General features: G+C 40.6%; 1 protein-coding gene across 3 annotated transcripts in view; it reads left to right on the top strand.

Annotated features, from left to right (window-relative positions):
* The window catches only part of OGDHL (oxoglutarate dehydrogenase L), a 65,424-nt gene that overhangs the window by 25,282 nt on the left and 21,510 nt on the right, over positions 1-18,632 (top strand). For all 3 annotated transcript variants that reach the window (XM_079975606.1, XM_079975607.1, XM_079975605.1), the window contains exons 7-16: positions 3,053-3,199; positions 3,651-3,741; positions 4,492-4,671; positions 5,239-5,367; positions 5,897-6,076; positions 7,253-7,405; positions 9,320-9,422; positions 10,398-10,526; positions 12,635-12,785; positions 16,409-16,536. In XM_079975606.1, coding sequence (XP_079831732.1) covers positions 3,053-3,199; positions 3,651-3,741; positions 4,492-4,671; positions 5,239-5,367; positions 5,897-6,076; positions 7,253-7,405; positions 9,320-9,422; positions 10,398-10,526; positions 12,635-12,785; positions 16,409-16,536 — 1,391 coding nt within the window. The remainder of the gene's footprint in view (positions 1-3,052; positions 3,200-3,650; positions 3,742-4,491; positions 4,672-5,238; positions 5,368-5,896; positions 6,077-7,252; positions 7,406-9,319; positions 9,423-10,397; positions 10,527-12,634; positions 12,786-16,408; positions 16,537-18,632) is intronic.

The following is an 18,632-nucleotide window of genomic DNA, read 5'->3' as shown; positions in this document are numbered from 1 at the left end:
ACTTCCTTTTCACTCTGCAATTTCTAGAGATGCTAGCTGTAGCATGGCCACACTCCCAATAATGATAGACAGCTTGTGACAAAAATCTAAATAAAAAATTCTGTAACAGATATTTTTTCATGTTTTGCATTCAAATCACGCAAGCTGTGTGTCCTGCATAAAATCACTTAGCTTGCATATTCTGAACTGAATATTTGGGAGTTTGGCCATTTGCAAAAAGAAAGGGTTAGACAGGAAAGGAGAATTGGGTCAACAGGAATGTTGTGCTAAGGGAGATAATGAAAGGCTAGGTGTATCCCTGCTTGTTTCTCAAGGAAATCTGGGAATTGTAAAGGGGGCTACGTATTTCTAGATACGCAGGGATTCTCTTAACCCAGAATTTGGGCTACTTTGAACTGCAGTTTCAGACCCTGGTATAAGAAAAATCCTGTTTAGCTTTTTGCTGATGTCAGTGCTGATTTTTCCCTTAAAGGTAAAGGTAAAGGTACCCCTGACCATTAGGTCCAGTCGCGGACGACTCTGGGGTTGCAGCACTCATCTCGCTTTATTGGCCGAGGGAGCCGGCGTACAGCTTCCAGGTCATGTGGCCAGCATGACTAAGCCGCTTCTGGCGAACCAGAGCAGCGCATGGAAATGCTGTTTACCTTCCCGCTGTAGCAGTACCTATTTATCTACTTGCACTTTGACGTGCTTTCGAACTGCTAGGTTGGCAGGAGCAGGGATCGAGCAACGGGAGCTCACCCCGTCGCGGGGATTTGAACTGCCGACCTTCTGATCGTCAAGCCCCAGGCTCTGTGGTTTAGACCACAGCGCCACCTGCATTCCCTGATTTTTCCCTTAACCATGGCTAAATGGTTTTGTGAATGAGATTTCCTACAGGGAGCGTGCTCTGGAGGGGATAGTTTGCTGCCTTTTGTAACTGTTTAGTGGGGAGCCAGTTTTAAGTGTGCTCACTGAGTAGATCCTTTGCATTACCAGGGCCCAACACATATACCAATTTCCTCATCTGATCACTGAATCTCATGTCAATAAAAGAGAGACTTTGGTTTTATAACTCAGTAACTTGTGCATGCTGCTTCGTAGCATAATCAGGAACCTAGGTTCAAAAATTGGTGATGAGCACTTTGACTCAGTTGCTGGGTGCCAAATTGAAGAGCTGGAAGTCAGTGGCGTAGCGTGGGGGGTGCAGGGGGGGCCGGCCGCACCGGGCGCAACTTCTGGGGTTAGGGCAAATCCATGGGTTAGGGGGCGCAAATCCACGAGTTAGGGGGCGCAAATCCACGGGTTAGGGGGCGCAAATTACTTGCCTTGCCCCAGGTGCTGACAACCCACGCTACGCCACTGCTGGAAGTAATACAAGCAGAGACTGTGCAACTTTGGATAATAAAATGCAGCTTAAAGGAAACTAAAAAGCTGCCATTCTATCTCACTTTCAAGTTCAGCAGGAATGATGATTCTCAACTGGAGTTGTCACTGTTTAACTTGAGACTGTTCCCATGCAGAAAGATTCTCTGTTGGTGTAAATCATAACTCCTTGGTTTTACTTGGTCTCTGCCAGATTATGCTGTGTGAGGGACTCTGGCCTAAGGTTTTGATAGCTTCATGTTAAGTATCTGTCAAGTCAAAAGAATAAGGGATTTTAATTAATCACTTCCAATTTGTACCTTAAGATTTTATCAGTTTTATAAATAGAGAAATTCTAAGTATGCTTACTGGGAACAGACAGCGTAATCCTAACTCTGTCTATTTGGAAGTACTGAATTCATTGGAGCTTAATTCCAGGAAAGCATGGAATTATAGAATTGTAAAGTTGGAAGGGACCACAAGGGTTATCTAGTTCAACCTTAGAATGCAGGAATCTTTTGCCTAAAGTGGGACTTGAACTCACAACCCTGAGATTAAGAATCCCATGCTCTACCAACTGAAAAACTGGGTAAGATGTAGTCTGTAGACGTGGCACAATTTTCTATTTAGGGGCAATGAGCATGCTACAGATGTTTGTTATGGGATTCACAACTAATACCGTATTGGCCCGAATATAAGCCGCACCCGAATATAAGCCACACCTTTAAAATTGTGTGTGGGGGGGGGAGACAATACAGTGGTACCTCGGGTTACAGATGCTTCGGGTTACAAACTCCACTAACCAGGAAGTGCTTGCTCCAGGTTAAGAACTTTACCCCAGGATAAGAACGGAAATTGCGCACTAGCGGCGCGGCGGCAGCAGGAGGCCCCATTAGCGAAAGCATGTCTCAGGTTAAGAACCATTTCAGGTTAAGAACGGACCTCTGGAACGAATTAAGTTCTTAACCCGAGGTACCACTATACGTGAATATAAGCCACTCCCTTAAAATTCTACAGGCACTCACACCCGTTCCGTTTTACCGTATGTCTGTTTCAGCGGTGATATTGTAAAAGCCAATTTTTGTAAGGTCGTGAATTTAAGCCACCCTTTTCACGGTCGGAATTTGGGTTAAAAAGTGAGGCTTATATTCAGGCCAATACGTTTTTACTGTATGTTTAACTGGACTGCTTACTATGAGAGCCCCATGAGAGACAGAAATCAGGATAAAAATTTAAAGAAATAAGTAATTCATAGTATTAATTGGCACCGTGCTATAAACAGTTCTTGCAAAATCTTGGTAGCTTTAGCTCCTAAAGTGATCATAAAGACGTTTCTCCCCATTTAATGTTCAGTTAAAAAAAAAAAAGAGCTTTAGTTAGAATAATTTTTAATTATGTTCATTGATTCTAGCCCACTTGCATTAAAAAAGAAGATACTTAAATCTGTCGCTAAAGGATAACTTTATTTTTCTGGTTATTGATTCTCAGGGAATGTATTCCAGTATAGTTGTTGCTGGCAAATAACCAAGCATTATATCATCAGTCTAGACAGCTGTGTTACCCAGTGAAATTCCTAAGTTTGCTGATTGTTTCATGCTGTTTCTTCTCTCTTCATTATTACCTCTTTCTTTTTAAATAATATAGAATTATTGCTTGTTGCTTCACTTCCTTAATAAGTGCTCTCCCTTCAATCTATCTTCATGGACAGATTTGAGGATTTCCTTGCTCGGAAATGGTCATCAGAAAAACGCTTTGGTTTGGAAGGATGTGAAGTCATGATCCCAGCTCTGAAAACCATCATTGACAAATCTAGTGAAATGGGAATTGAGTATGTTATATTGGGCATGCCTCACAGGTAACTGCCTATTTTAATTTAATGATCATGATCACACAGCAGTGTCCAATTTAAAAACATGTAATAGTTACATTTGTTAACACAGTTACATTTTAAAGTTTCAGCATACTGCTATTTCCACAATATTCTTATTCCTTAGTTTCCCTATTTTTTTTGTTTCTGTTTATTTTTTTTTAAAGTAAGCCAATTTGAGCAATGTTTTCACTTTATTTCATAAGCACACACAAACAAATCCTGCACACTTTCAGGTGCTATAAAAAATAAAGTTGTTGTTGCTGAAACAAACTGAATGGGAAGCTAGTCAAAACATAAAATGGTGATAAGTTTGTGGAATTAAACCAGACAATTGGAACTCAGTATTCAACACTCTACCGAATCTGTAATTTTACTTGCAGTTGCTTATTATTGCTCCTATGTGCGGTTCATTCACCCAATTTTTTTGGTCTCCAAGGGGAAGGCTGAATGTGCTGGCCAATGTTATCCGAAAGGATCTAGAACAGATCTTTTGTCAGTTTGACCCAAAGCTTGAAGCAGCTGATGAGGTGAGATACAATTTCATTGGCCATTATTACTAATTTAGCCATTTTTTCTCCCGTTGGATTCTTTCCCGTTAAAACTAGAGTTAAGGCTAATTATGTGTGTCATACTCAGATTCCTTCAGACCTGTATTCTGAAGGCTTCCAGATGTTATATAATATCTCAGAAATGCAGGAGGTTCTCTCTTCCTATCTGGGCGCTACCTCTCGAAGGGAGGAGCTGGAACATTTGCTGGGGGTATTATCTCAAATGGCTGTAGTTTCTGCAGGCTGTGTCTTGGGAGAGCACTGGAGGCTGTCCTGCAAGCCCGAGGTGTGTCAGATTGTGACAGGTAATTTCTGCTGGGACTGCTGCCAAATGGGATCGAGGGGTTTCTGCACAGAGATCTGTGAAAGTGCCACTGAACGTCTCATCCCAGTGTGACTGGTTTCTAGCCACTCTTCTCTCACATCTCTGTAGCCAGGCAGACGGCAGAGGTGCAGTGACAAAGCAAAATAAGATTAAGTCAGGATACCAAGTTCAGATATAATGATAAATCACACGACGCAAGCTGAGTCACAAGCCATCTTCAAACCATAATTTCCTATGGTAGATTGTTGGCGCCAGTCAGACCTTAGTTGGCTGTTGTGGATTTAGAGGTACAAATAAGATAGAGTAGCTAAATAAGCCATAATTTTGTGTTAAATACGAACCCAGCCATTGAGATGATAGATAGTGTTTGAGTGTTTGGACTTTCATAGTTTCTGGTGTCTTAGGGATCTGGGGATGTAAAATATCACCTGGGAATGTACCATGAGAGAATCAACCGAGCAACAAACAAAAAGATCACCCTATCACTTGTGGCTAACCCATCTCATTTGGAAGCAGTGGATCCTGTCGTACAAGGGAAGACCAAAGCTGAGCAGTTTTACCGAGGGGATACTGAAGGGAAGAAGGTAACATTGTCTGGATAATAACTTCTGCTTGACCTCATTTCTAATAGCCTGTGGTAGATTTCAGCTGTTGAAATAAAAAGATGCCACTTGTGTCTTCAGAATACTTTTTTTTTTTTTTTTACTTCAGTTGAGTCGATGTAGAAAATGTTTGAGATACGTAGCTTCTCCCACATTTTCATTTTAAGCTAATCACTTTCAATTGCCATGAACGTTCAAAATGGCAGTTTCTTAAAGAGGTCCAGTCAGAAACAAGTTTTGTTGAAAGGCTACTTTGAGAAGGGATTGAAAGCAAGAGTCCAACTCCGCTGGCAGAATGGCTTGCTGCCAAGCCGTGTTGCAACAGATCTTTCCCATCCATAATCCTCAGTTGGATCCTAGATGACCATGTGCCCTCTTGAGAGCCAGATGTGGACCAGATAGCATCAGTTATTGATCGTTTCAGTGACATATCAGATTCTTTACAACTTGCATAACATTAGGAGGGGGGAAAGGGAATTAAACTAGGGATTTGTGAAACTTGTTGACGGATGAATAGCACCAGTAATTTTTAACTCCCTCTCCACTTAGGTTATGTCTATACTTTTACATGGCGATGCTGCCTTTGCTGGGCAAGGAGTTGTTTATGAAACTTTTCATCTCAGTGATCTTCCATCATATACCACCAATGGCACCATTCATGTTGTGGTCAACAATCAGGTAAAAAGCAGAAATAGGAAATTGGGTTTCCTTAATAGCTTTTGGCAAGCTTTTCTGTTGCCTTCATGATACATAGTGGACAGCACATTACATTCTTCCCTTGAGCCAAGGGGTTGCTCTGTGGCTACAGGAAGCCTTTATGAGAAGGGAAACTAAAGGCTTTTTGGGAAAAGTTACCAGAAAGGCTGGGAAAAAATCCAAGGGAAGACAGAAAGTTGTTTTTTTCTGCTGTTTATGCAGGGTCACTCTGAATTTAGAAGGCAAAGTGTTTTATTGCTCATATCGAAATTGGTCATGAATCGCCATGAAATGACGCGGTGGTTTTTTGCCCTCCCTGTCTCCAGCACCAATAAAATGTTAATGTACATAAGAAAAGAATGAAATGTGATACCTTTCAGAACTTGTTCTTCCTAACTGAAAAGCATAGCATCCTGCCGTATAAATAACGAGTCTGTAAACTGAAATGTCAGTTCTCAACACACTTTGAAACACTGCCACTAAAAACTACATGTTAAGTATTGCGTTTTAGATTGGCTTTACTACTGATCCACGAATGGCTCGCTCATCGCCATATCCAACTGATGTTGCTCGCGTGGTCAACGCACCTATCTTCCATGTCAATGCTGATGATCCTGAAGCAGTGATGTATGTCTGCAACGTAGCTGCAGATTGGAGAAACACTTTTAATAAAGATGTGGTTATTGATCTGGTAAGTACTGTCATTCTTTACTGTTGAATGGTCTTCCCTGCATATGGGGCTAGGTGGGCATCCATTTTCCACTACAGCTCTTTATGCCCCTTCAAATCTCTCATGCAAGTTGAGGGGCTCCAAAACAGCCTCCATTGAAGGTTGAGGAGCTGTGGTGGAAAGAGAAAATCTGCATAACCCTGTAACGCGTTGAAATACTTGAAGTATGTGCACACAGAGTCTTTTAAACCTGGACTTTTAACTTAGTGAAGTAGGTTCTGAATATGATGATATAGTGTTAATTACAGATTGTGCATTTCCGTTTGTAGCATCTAAAAGAACAGGACCCAATATTGCTCTGAATCTGAATCCCTTAAAAATGTATTTCACCTCACAGATAATAAGGGAAAATGTTACTCCTATCTGTAACCTTTTGGTTTGCACTCTGTCTGGGCTCTGAAACTAATTTACACAATCTCACAATCTTTAAAAAAAGAAAGACCTGACTTATGTGCCTTTATTGCTTCCTCGCCATACTTAATTACTATGCTTTTGTAAGAGAGTACAAGAAAGGAGGGAGAAAAAAACCCTCTTGTGTTGTATGCATTTTGGTCTCTAGGAACTCTCAAGAGTCAAATTGGGAAGATATCCCAGAGGAATTATCCCTGGGATGTTGGGGGAAGTATACTCTCCAAAGAAGAAGATTAAACAGCTTGAAGCATCCATCCCTTTATTGCATTTATAGACCTTTCTGCCAAAGCTCCCACCGAGGGATTCACAGTTTTAAAATATTAATTCAAACAAATAGTACAAAATATTCTCAGGCCTAATTCAGGAGCTGATGGCACTGGCACTCTGGCACAGGGATTTAGCTGTAGATTCCTGAGTGTTTTGATTTCTGATGTCAGGGAGACTACCAAACTTATGTCAGGACTGAGCGAGCTAAGTCAGGAAGATAATGGGGGGCGGCGCGGCGATTCTGCTCACTGAGCTTTCAGCTGCTCTGGAATTCTTTCCAGAACTGGGTGCAACAGCTTCGGGAACGAAATTATTTTTTAAGAACTACATAGCTGGTGGGAACTGCAAACTGTAGAGTAAATTATAGAGAGGGCTGATCTTTAGAAAGCAACGAAGGCCCTTAATTGTTCTTTTTGTTGCCCATTTCATTGTGATCATTGCATTGACTGAAATATGTAGGTTTGCTACCGAAGACGGGGCCACAATGAAATGGATGAGCCCATGTTCACCCAGCCTTTGATGTACAAGCAGATTCACAAGCAGGTGCCTGTGCTGAAGAAGTATGCCGACAAGCTAATAGCTGATGGAACTGTGACGCTGCAGGAGTTTGAGGTAACAATGCTAGCAGTGGAGAGGGCCATTAATGGTGCTGGTTTTGTAACAAGTAATACTGCTATAGCTTTCTATTTTAACTGGTTTGATTTGTTTTAATTTTTCGAGGTCAGGAAATAACTTCTGACTTATTCCTTAATACTTCCAAATAAATTATCCTTAGGGGAAATTGGTTGGTTGCCTCAGTAATTTCAAAAAATAAAAACATGAAGAGCAAGAGCAGTATGTAATGGTGCATTGGTTCACAGCAGCAGTAGCAGTAAAAACTATGCATGCAAAATAGTGTTTTGGATTTGCAGGGGACACCTCTAAACCCTAGAAATGAATAAATGGTAGGATTCGGTGTTTCCTTGCGCCAGTAGCGGTTTAGTCATGCTGGCCACATGACCCAGGAAAACTGTCTGCGGAAATGGACAAACGCCGGCTCCTTCGGCCTGTAAAGTGAGATGAGTGCTGCAACCCCAGAGTTGTCTGTGACTGAACTTATCTATCAAGGGTCCTTTACCTTTACCTTTTTTTAGTATTTGGATGATTAGGAGTATTCAGGGAAAGGCCTCTAGCTGGTTTCATCTTGCATGGGGCAGGAGCCTAGTGAAATTTCTTTTGTATTATTTCTTTGCACCATCACTGTGTGTGACCTTTGAGAAAGATGTTCCTGCCCCGAAGGGCTTTAATTTGACACAGGAAGGCAAACGTGATAGGCTGAGGTCCAGGGTGGATCCTGAGTTCTGCTGCGAGACATAAGCCAGGGTCTCTGAGTTTAGACTTTGGGATTCCCAGACATCTCCCATCTGTAACCTCTTCCTCCGTTTTTATTTTCCTTTCTGTCTCCAAGCTCCTAAGACAGTGGTGGCGAACCTTTTAGAGACCGAGTGCTCAAACTGCAACCCAAAACCCACTTACTTATCTCAAAGTGCCATCATGGCAATTTAACCTATATATCTCACGTTTTCTGTGTGTTTCACATTTCTTTTTTATACTGCTGCTGTTGTAGTAAATAATCCTTCATAAAAGTTACTGCATTACATTCTTCATTAAATTATCTTTCCATTGATAAAAAAGGAGTAGTATGTAATTGCTGAATAATAAAGAGAAAAGAGAATCACGAGTGATTTGCCACCAGCTAGACTGGTGACTGGGAGTGGCCGCCAAGACCATACAACACTGGTCCTGAAAGACCTACATTGGCTCCCAGTATGTTTCCGAGCAGAATTCAAAGTGTTGGTGCTGAGCCCTAAACGGCCTCATCCCAGTTTACCTAAAGGAGCGTCTCCACCCCCATTGTTCAGTCTAGACACTGAGGTCCAGCTCCAAGGGCCTTCTGGCCGTTCCCTCACTGCAAGAAGTGAAGTTACAGGGAACCAGGCAGAGGGCCTTTTCAGTAGTGGTGCCTGCCCTTCAGATGTCAAGGAAATAAACAACTATCTGACTTTTGGAAGACATCTGAAGACAGCCCTGTTTAGGGTTGTTTTTAATGTTTGATGTTTTATTGTGTTTTTAATATTCTGTTGGCAGCCACCCAGAGTGACTGGGGAAATTATTATTATTATTGGCAGACCAATGATAGAAAAGTGCAAGGATTTGCAGATGTGGTGGCCATGATACCTATCCCCACCCTCTGGTGACCATCTCTTCCCTTGTTTCTAAATTCATGCCGTGCTTTGTAGGAACTCGGAAATCCTTGTTCCTCCCCAGAGTCTTGTGAGCAGGCTTGTACAAGTGGCTTCTGCCCAATGTCCTCCTGATTCTCCCCGCTCCCACTGTAACCATATGGTAAAAAAACTAATTGCTTGTAAAATTGTGCTAGGTATAAAAAACTTGACTATTACTGCTTTGATGGAATTTTAGTTTTCCCTTTCCCTCTGCATTCCTGCTGTGGTATTTGTCACATGACGTTTCGCCCCTATTCTACAGGAAGAAATTGCAAAGTACGATAAGATTTGTGAGGAAGCTTATTCTCGATCCAAAGACAATAAAATCCTACACATTAAGCACTGGCTTGATTCACCTTGGCCAGGTAGGAAGTGTTGCTGTAAATCTCATTGGCTACATTTCGATGTCACAGTAAAACATGGTTTATTGTGATAGGAGGGAATGTGGTTGTCTCCCCTTTCCCCTTCTCTGCGGTGGCTGCAAGATGCAGATTGCAGGAGGACAACTCTCAGCTGCAGCCTATAGTTTTTCTGAGGGAAACAAGCCATGAGCCTGGGTCTCGGCATAACGCTAAATCAAACCACGGCTTACCGAGGTGGCTGCAGTTTCTGCTGTGAGTCTTCACATGCTTGCACATTTATGCTTAGCCATGGTTTGGCTTAGCATTTCATGAGAAATAGGCCTATGTCAGCTTCTCCTTCTGCTTCCCCTTGCTGTTTAAAAACAGCAGCTATTTTGCCCCTCGCCCCATTCCTTTTTAACTGTACAAAAACATCTGTCATATTTACCTCCTCAAATGACCCTCAAATGATGCTAGTGACTGCTTTTCTAGGTGTGCAAACAAGTAAAATTGAGGGGGGCTGGAAGCTGTATTTTTAAAAGCTGTATTTTTAAAAAGCAAAAGGGAAGATAAGGCATTTGTTCCTTTCCAAAAGAGTTGGATACATTTCATTTCTCAGTTCCCCCAAATTACTCTGCCAGTTCAGGGTTGGCCTGAAATCCCCACTCCCAATTTGGCAGATCTCCACGCTGGAATAAAGTTCCATTTTTATATGCAAACACATGAGCCATAAGAAATTGTACCCTCCCTCTCCCCTGCCCCCAGGAACTCCAAAAACTACTACAAATGCCTGTTTAGCCCTCCAACCAGGCGAAAAAGGAACACTTTTCTTAAGGGCCGGGGGTGCAGTTTAGCATTTGGCTCCAGGACCCCACTTGTGTGATTCTAAAGGGGGAATTTGTTATTACTTTTGTTACACAGGATGGGATTTCTCTAAACAAGCAGGATCTTTCTGGAAAAAGTTTCTGTACTTTTTCAACATGTCTCCCTATGTTTCAGGTTTTTTTAATGTGGACGGAGAACCAAAGAGCATGACTTGCCCTCCAACTGGAATTCCTGAAGATATGCTGATTCATATTGGAAATGTAGCCAGCTCTGTGCCTTTGGAAGGATTTAAAATACATGGAGGTGAGAACTTAATTCTTGCTATATTTCCAGCACTGGCTTCCTTTTTCTCTAGAGATGCAGCGTTGACAGGAGAATATTTGCTAGCTGAATGCTGATTCTCCCTGTCCTGAATTTGGAACGCTGTCTGTTTCCTGAACAGAAGAAACTTTTCCCCTTTCATATCCCTTTCCATTAAAAAGTAGTGTTTGATGTACATACTACAAGTGCACAGCATAACCAGCTAGGAGGTTGTATGTTTTTCTTTTTTGTTTAGGCTTAATGCTCGTACAAGCAACATTAATGAGCTTTGCTAATTATTATTTTCAGCCTTATTGAATTGAAGCAATCATGAGTATATTGTTAACTTCAGTGGTCTGGCAGACATTGTGCAAAGGACTAGGGAAGTTGTGGCACTTGAATTAGTGTTAAATTAATAGTACTTGCATTTATGTGAGGGGCTGATTGACTGTAAAGCCATGTTGTATGTCCTTGAGGAATTACTGTGGATTGGCTGATCTTTGGCTGTTTAGCTCTCCATATGATTCATGGTGGTGCTACTTTAGTTGTACGTTTATATTTCTCCATGTGAAAACATTCTTTAAAGAAAAGTGTTTCAACTGATGCTTTGCACAACACTTAAAAGTGATGAAAATGTAGAAGAAAAGGTGGACGTTGGGAAGAGGTTGGAAAGAGAGAGGTTCTCAAGGGAATCAACAAGATATGAGGGATTACATCTCATTGTTAAAAGTGCCTCTGCAGAGATTTTTGCCTCTGGAGGCAAGAGCTAGCAAATTACATTTGCTGCATGGTCTGTAACCTGCATTGATTCATTCTCTAACGTGGGTCTGTAAAGTCACATTATGAGCTGTGTGAGATTTGAATAATGCTTTGATGATCACATCTGTCTTTCTTTTATTTATTTTCCTTCCTCTGAGATTGATCAACAGGGGTTGTTTTATACAATTAAAATTCCTGAGAAGTTATTACAGCAAAGCTTTCAATTACACATCTTCAATGTTTTGTTTTCAAGTGGCATGTAATTAACATACACTTTCTTATTAAATCAAAATATCATTATTCATTAGTAAGTATCTGGAGAAATCCTCATATACAAAGTGTAGCTTCTAGTTCTGTCCTCTGTTGCTATGCATTGATGTGTAAATATTTTATTAAATATGCACACATGTTCCTGAAACACTGAAAAGTAACACGGCGCTTAGAGTGAACCATCTGCTTGGTGCCTCTAATTTTTAATAGGCAATTGTTAGGTTGATATGGATTTGATGTATCGACCATACTACAGTTTTGAAATTGCTTCATTCATAAAATAAATATTGCTTGCCAAAATCATTCAGCAAAATCTTATTCATCAAACAGCACAGCTAGCTATGCAAGACTTTTCATGAATAAGACAGAAACTTTGCCTGTCATAAAAATATTGAATTAGGCAAGGATTTGCTTATTTCATGAATGAAGCTGAGAATGTGGTTAATTCATATATTAGACAGAGCTATTCGGCTATATTATTTCATGAATAAAGCAAGTTCACTCATATATACAATGAAGGGTTTTGAATAACTAAAAAGTGGAACAAAAAGCAGAACAGCTTTGATATTGGAACTTGTTTATGTAAGGGAGTATAAGTTTTCCAAGCCTTCAGTCTTAATCTAGTAACATTCTTAAAAATAAATATGCTAATAACTTGAGGTGTAAAAGTATACCATCGTTGATGGATACAATAAAAGAGGTATTCAGTTTTAGTGTGATTAGCAAGCAGGAATTGTGATAGTTAAGAGTTTACCTATGGAGCAGTGTAGGTGGAGAGATAAAATATTAATACCAAGAAGAGAAATATCTGGAGCTTAATTGTGTGAAATGTTATCAATATAAGGACAATGAACTTGTGGTTGAATTGAATTGTCTGGATTGTGAATGACTAGTGGAAGCATTCAGAAGAGAGGAAAGTCAAAAGACATTCAGGTGAGGTCACCATTTAGTTATCAGTATTTTGCTCTCTTGGTTGTGTTTTCTTAGCACTCCAGTCTTCATCTAGGGATTGGTATCCTGATAACTTTTTTTTGTTAATTGCAGCCAGTAATTCTTCTTTTCTCCTCCTCCTCCCCACTTAGGACTTTCTCGGATTTTGAGAAGTCGACTGGAAATGACAAAGAACCGAGTTGTCGACTGGGCCTTGGGGGAATACATGGCTTTTGGGTCTTTGTTGAAGGAAGGTATCCATGTCCGACTAAGTGGGCAGGATGTAGAAAGGGGCACTTTCAGGTGAGTTGTATAATACAGCTGCTGCTCATCCGGTAGAAAATGTCATACCGATTTTGCTGTGAGTTAATGCTAAACTGGGTCATTCTGAGGGATGGCTGTCTTGCTGTTTGTAACAGGTAACATGTTAAATGCTATAGGTGAATGCACATGTAATTGCATGAGGTAGTTGAGTATGAACATGAATTTGAATTAAGAAGTAATTGCAAAAGCTCAGGAAGAAGTGTTAGGGAGAGCTTCTGCGACGGTGGAAGGAAAGACATCAGGCAAAGAAAAACAGGTATATAAACAGCATAAAAGGGTAGATGAACTAACTGGGGTGGGGACTCCCAAAACAGCACACTGAGCATGCTGACTTGCTGTTTTGGTTTACATCAGAGTGGCCGAGAGGGGGGTCTTGTCATTTGAGCAGCCCATGACCTCCATATATGCTGCCCAGGCTTGTGTCCTGGAGAGATCACTCGGGTGCTACTAACACAGCAAAAACAACACGGGAGGCAGAGATTAAGAGTTACACAGCAGGCGCTGTGATTCCCCGGAAGTTTGGCTTCACCCCCGAAGGCGCTTTCCATTGTCTCTCGAGACAGACGGATGCCAACGACAACATGTTTCAGGGTGAAAGATTCCAGTGGGAAGGAGAATGAAATTGAATGACAGGAATCTGGAACAGGAACACTTCACACTGCAATCTTTTGTCGCAACAGGGCAGCACATAGCAATCACAAAATACTATCATAATGCCGCAGTAATTAAAATTATTTGATTTTATATGATAGCAAACCTGTTTACTGAGGACCTATCCTTAGACAGGCAAAACAGCACTATCCATACTGAAGATGGATGTTATCAGCTGTTGTAGGGGAGTTCTAAGATTTGCAGATGGGGAAAAGCTTTGGGGGTGGGACTAAGATCAGGGGGAAACCCTAAACAGCTGGGAGGAGTATACTCAGTGACCGCAGAACCCTGAGTGTCTTTTTGTGGGAGGAGGGATAACTACCAAACTTCTAGAAGACATCTAAAGGCAGCCCTGTTTAGGGAAGCTTTTAATGTTTAATAGGTTATTGTATTTTAGTGTTTTGTTGGAAGCTGCCCAGAGTGGCTGGGGGGACCCAGCCAGATGGGCGGGGTATAACTAAATAAATAAATAAATTATTATTATTATTATTATTATTATTATTATTATTATTATTTAAATTCTTTTTATTAATTTTCACATTAGATCACCAAAAAGAAAAACAAATCAACGGTTACAACAGTTGTAAAAAACCCCAACACACACAAAAAAAGAAAACTAAATAAATATCAATACATAACGTATAAACAATGTCGATTTCCATTACGCTTCTTTGTCTTCTCATTTATATCTTTATATCTTTAAGTATTTTAATCATTCTTCTACACACCTATTATTGTTGTTGTTGTTGTTATTATTATTATTATTATTATTATTATTAAAACTGGGAAGGGGAAATAGAATGGAATGTCCAGACTATGGCATGGTTGGCTGGAACCCATGAACAAAGAGCACTTCATATGCTGCAACAGATCCCATTTGGACCCACTGAATTTTTTTTCTCTTTCAGTGTGCTCATGCAGGTTGGAAGATTTTAGAGCCAATCTGTACATTATTTGGATCAATGACCTGTTAAACTGAAGTGAGCTACAACACTTCAGACTGCATATGGGAGATTGGGGACTACGTATATGGGAGAATGTACTTTTTTAAAAATGGTTTCTCACAAAGGAAGTCACTGAATGTGGCAGACTAGAGTGAATGCTACAGTAAACCCTTTGGTGTGTTTGGTTTGGTGGGCAGATTTGGTTTTCAAAAATGGGGCCCTTGCAAAAAACAGGACACCTTCGCTTGCTTCCGAAAACCATATGGCCTAGAATCCCAACATATTTGCCTACTGTTTTTTGCTACACGATGTGTAGATCGTTTGCTAGAGGGGTTTTATGGGGAAACGGGTCGACAAAAATGGCCACCTCCATTGCACTTCTGTAGTTGTCGCGTTTTAACCTTCGGCATACCATTGGCTCCGGTTTTACGATATTAACTAGTTTCTATTTAGAGTGGTGAACGGTTCTTGCTAAGATGCTTTAGAAGAACAGAATTTCTGCTTGCAATTTGTTCAGCTCCGGCAGGCGTGCACCTCAGAATAGCTATTATCAGGGTAATAGCCCTTCTTCCTTTAGTGGTTGTAGAGCTTGAACATATTGGTGTGTTTCACTCAGTTAGTCTTGCTCAGGGAGTTAATGGATTACAGTAATTACTTCAGTCATCTCTGTTTTGATAATGTTCCTTGGTGCACCATTCTAATGCTGATTAATGGAGCTCTAGAGGGCACTAAGCAGTGAGCCAATGAAGGGTGGGCAACCAGGACCGGAGGATGCAGCTTTTTCAAGACTTTAACCTGAGAGTGCTCAAGGAGCTGAAAGCCGGTGCACAATACAGGCTGCACATGACTCAAGGCACGAGGAACAGAATTTCACAGCTAATTATAATTTGAGCGAAAGCAGCCCTGTTGTGTAATGGCTTCCACACTTCATATTTTATGGAGTGTAACTGCATGCCACTAAAAGCTTCATGCATCGCGCAGCAACAATTGCAAAGTTATCTGCAGCAACGTCAGCCTGTTGTCAGAAGTGAATACTTGAGATATTGAAGAGCTTTAATTTAAAATAACAGTAATGGTTAATCCCTTGCGACTGGCTAGATGCAGTGAACGGTAGCTTCCATACTGGAGGCCACTGTTGATTTTTTATAACTTTAGCCGTAGCTTTAATCTTTCCAAACGTGTGGAAAAATAATATGAGACTTTGTGTAATGGGAAAGGGTATGAACTGAGAAATACCTGAGTCAAATCTAAGCTCAGTCAGAAACTCACTTTGTGGCCTTGGACAAGCCATCCTCTCCCAGTCTCTCTCTTTTTTAAGGGTTGCTTTGTATTTATTTATTTTAATATATATATATTTATTAAATTTTCTGTTTTACAGTTTAGAATATTTTGGCTCCTGAATGCCGCAAACCCGGAAGTGAGTGTTCTGGTTTGCAAATGTTCTTTGGAACAGGGCTTCCATGGCTTCCAATTGGCTGTAGGAGCTTCCTGCAGCCAATCAGAAGCCGTGCTTTGGTTTCCGAACATTTTGGAAGTCAACAGATTCCGTTCAACTTCCAAGGTACAACTGTATTCTATTATTACATCCATCAAAACTTATGTACACTGTTGAATTTATTGAAAATGTTGCCGTTATCAAATGTACACAAAACTGCCCCCCCATATATTCAGAAAACATTTCCCAGTCTTCTTTAAATGTATGTTCTTCTTGTTCTCTTATTCTATATGTTAGGTCTGCAAGCTGCACATATTCCATGAGTTTAAGTTGCCATTCTTCTTTAGTTGGAACCTCCCTTGTTTTCCATTTTGGGGCTAACACCATCTCCCAGTCTCAGTCCTCAGCCTGCAAATGGCTATAATACTGAGCTGCCTTGCTGGATGATTGTTGTAATAATTGCGAAGAACTCTGAACATTCGAAAAGTGTTCTGTGTGTGCTCTTGCCACGGTTTCCTTTTCTAAAAATATCTTTTCTTAAAACGTCATTGTGTTTTTAAAAATCTTTGTAGCCATCGCCACCATGTACTCCATGATCAAGATGTTGACAAGGGGACCTGTGTTCCTATGAATCATCTGTGGGAGCAGCAAGCCCCTTACACCGTATGCAATAGCTCCCTTTCAGAATATGGGGTCTTGGGTAAGTTTGGCAGTTTCTTATTGGATTACTTGAGTACCTTGAGATTGTATAGAACTACACACCATACTTTTCCGTGTATTAGACGAGGGTTTTTTTACTCTAAAATAAAGTTTAAAGGGGGGGGGTGTCTCGTCTTATACATGATAAATAACAAGATGAAAGATGAAAAAATCTTTTTAATAATTCCAGTGGCATCTTTAAGATCAACTAAATATAAGCTTTCAAGGTATGAGCTTTGTGTGTAATACCTTGGGTAAAGAATTTAATTCGTTCTGGAGGTCCGTGCCACCAGAGCACAGTTTCTGTTCTCATCCTGAAGCAAAGTTCTTAACCTGAGGTACTATTTCTGGGTTAGTGGAGTCTGTAACCTGAAGCGCCTGTAACCCGAGGTACCACTATACACACTTTGTCAGATATTCTGAAGCAGAGGTCACTTCAGCCTTATAACTGTTGATGACTGTTATGGCAGTTGGTTCCACAGGTAAGGGCAAAGTATTTTTAAAGGGACAGATGACCAAAATTGGCTTCAGTATGTATAATCGGACATGAATCCAATATCTCTATTCAGACCAGGTCTCTCCATAGGTCTCTCCATGTCTTATACATGGATAGTGCAGAGGGGGGACGGGTGATTGGTTGCAGCCGCCAGCAGGATCTTGCGATTGGGTGGGTGAATGGTGTCTGCTGCAAGGGCTGCTTTTTATTGGCTGCTGCTTTGTCAATTTGGTGTGCGCTGCTTGCAATTGTTAGTGTTTGTCAGTTGGGTGACAACTCGGGGCCATCTCACCCCATTTTCTTTAATTTTAGTCTCCCAAAATAGGGGGCATCTTATACATGGGGGCATCTTATAATCGAAAAGGTGTATCCTAATCTATACACTTGGACCTTTGTCTTTATTTTTTAAAACTGTGACCTCCCTTTTCGGATAAACAAGCAAATGGATTATTTTTGCAATATGCTTGTCAATATTGGGCTCCACGCGGATTAAAACTCTTGAATTTTTTCATTCACTTTAGCACGGGTTTCTTTATCATTGAAGGTTAGGGAAATGAACTCTCTGCATTCCTTCTGACTGCAAGTCATTTTAAATAGTAATTAGGGAAGGAAATTTGACTGTGAGGCAATGTTTTTGAGAATTACCACTTTGAAAGAGAGAGAAATTATTAATGTTCCAATATGTGTATAGACCAATAGCATCTGATCCAGGAATTCCTGCTTTGTTTTTCTAAATTCATCCCATCATAAGCACAACTCCAAAAAGAGAAAGAATTAAGCCCTGAACTTGAACTTCCATTTGCGTAAACAAGCAAAATGATTCTGTCATTTTAGGAATTCCCATTAGTGTCTTAGATTGCAGCTAATTAAGTAAAAATGAATTGAATAGCCCTGCATGATGAAGCTTCAAATTGTTTTTCTGGCAGGTGCACAAGCAGGGAGCTGGCACCTGTTCAGAGCTGCAAGTCAGTGCTGAGTTATTATTGAACCACTAAAGAGCACCAAGTGTATAATAGTTCTACTAAAATGTTATTCTTGCTGGACTAATTTGCCACAGGGATAAATCCACTGCAGCCTAGATACTCTGCAATGTAAAAGAGTATTTTTGGGAAAAGGAAGAATTATGTTAAAGATAATGGAGAAAAAACATCTTGTTTAGCTTGCATTCCTTCACTGTAAACTGGCTCCATCACTTATTTTGTAATTTTAATGATGGGGATTCTGTAGACAGTGCCAGCCTTGTATTTTGCCAGTCATCAACTTGCCCATGCTAAATAGCAGCTGCTCCTGTTTAAGCATATGTGGCAAACTGCCCGGGAAACATCTAGGTAATGTCACAAAAACATAGCACAGCATTTTAGTTTTCTTCCCCATATTGAAAATGCAACCATTTTTTTCCTTCTGCGATTACTGTTAGAAAAAATCTTAAAACCTAATGGCAGTCACCTCCTTATTGGTCTTCATTGAGAAATATAGGAGCAGATCTGTTCAGAAAAGTGAAGAAGACATTACAGTAAATTGAGTGCTACATTGCCATTTCAAAGCACTTTGGGTGTTTTCTTATTTGTTTTAAATCCCAGGCTGAGAACCCTTGACTAATG

The sequence above is a fragment of the Podarcis cretensis genome (assembly GCF_951804945.1).
Source record: "Podarcis cretensis genome assembly, chromosome: 5".
NCBI lineage: Eukaryota > Metazoa > Chordata > Lepidosauria > Squamata > Lacertidae > Podarcis > Podarcis cretensis.
This window is presented reverse-complemented; position numbering and strand designations above follow the sequence as displayed.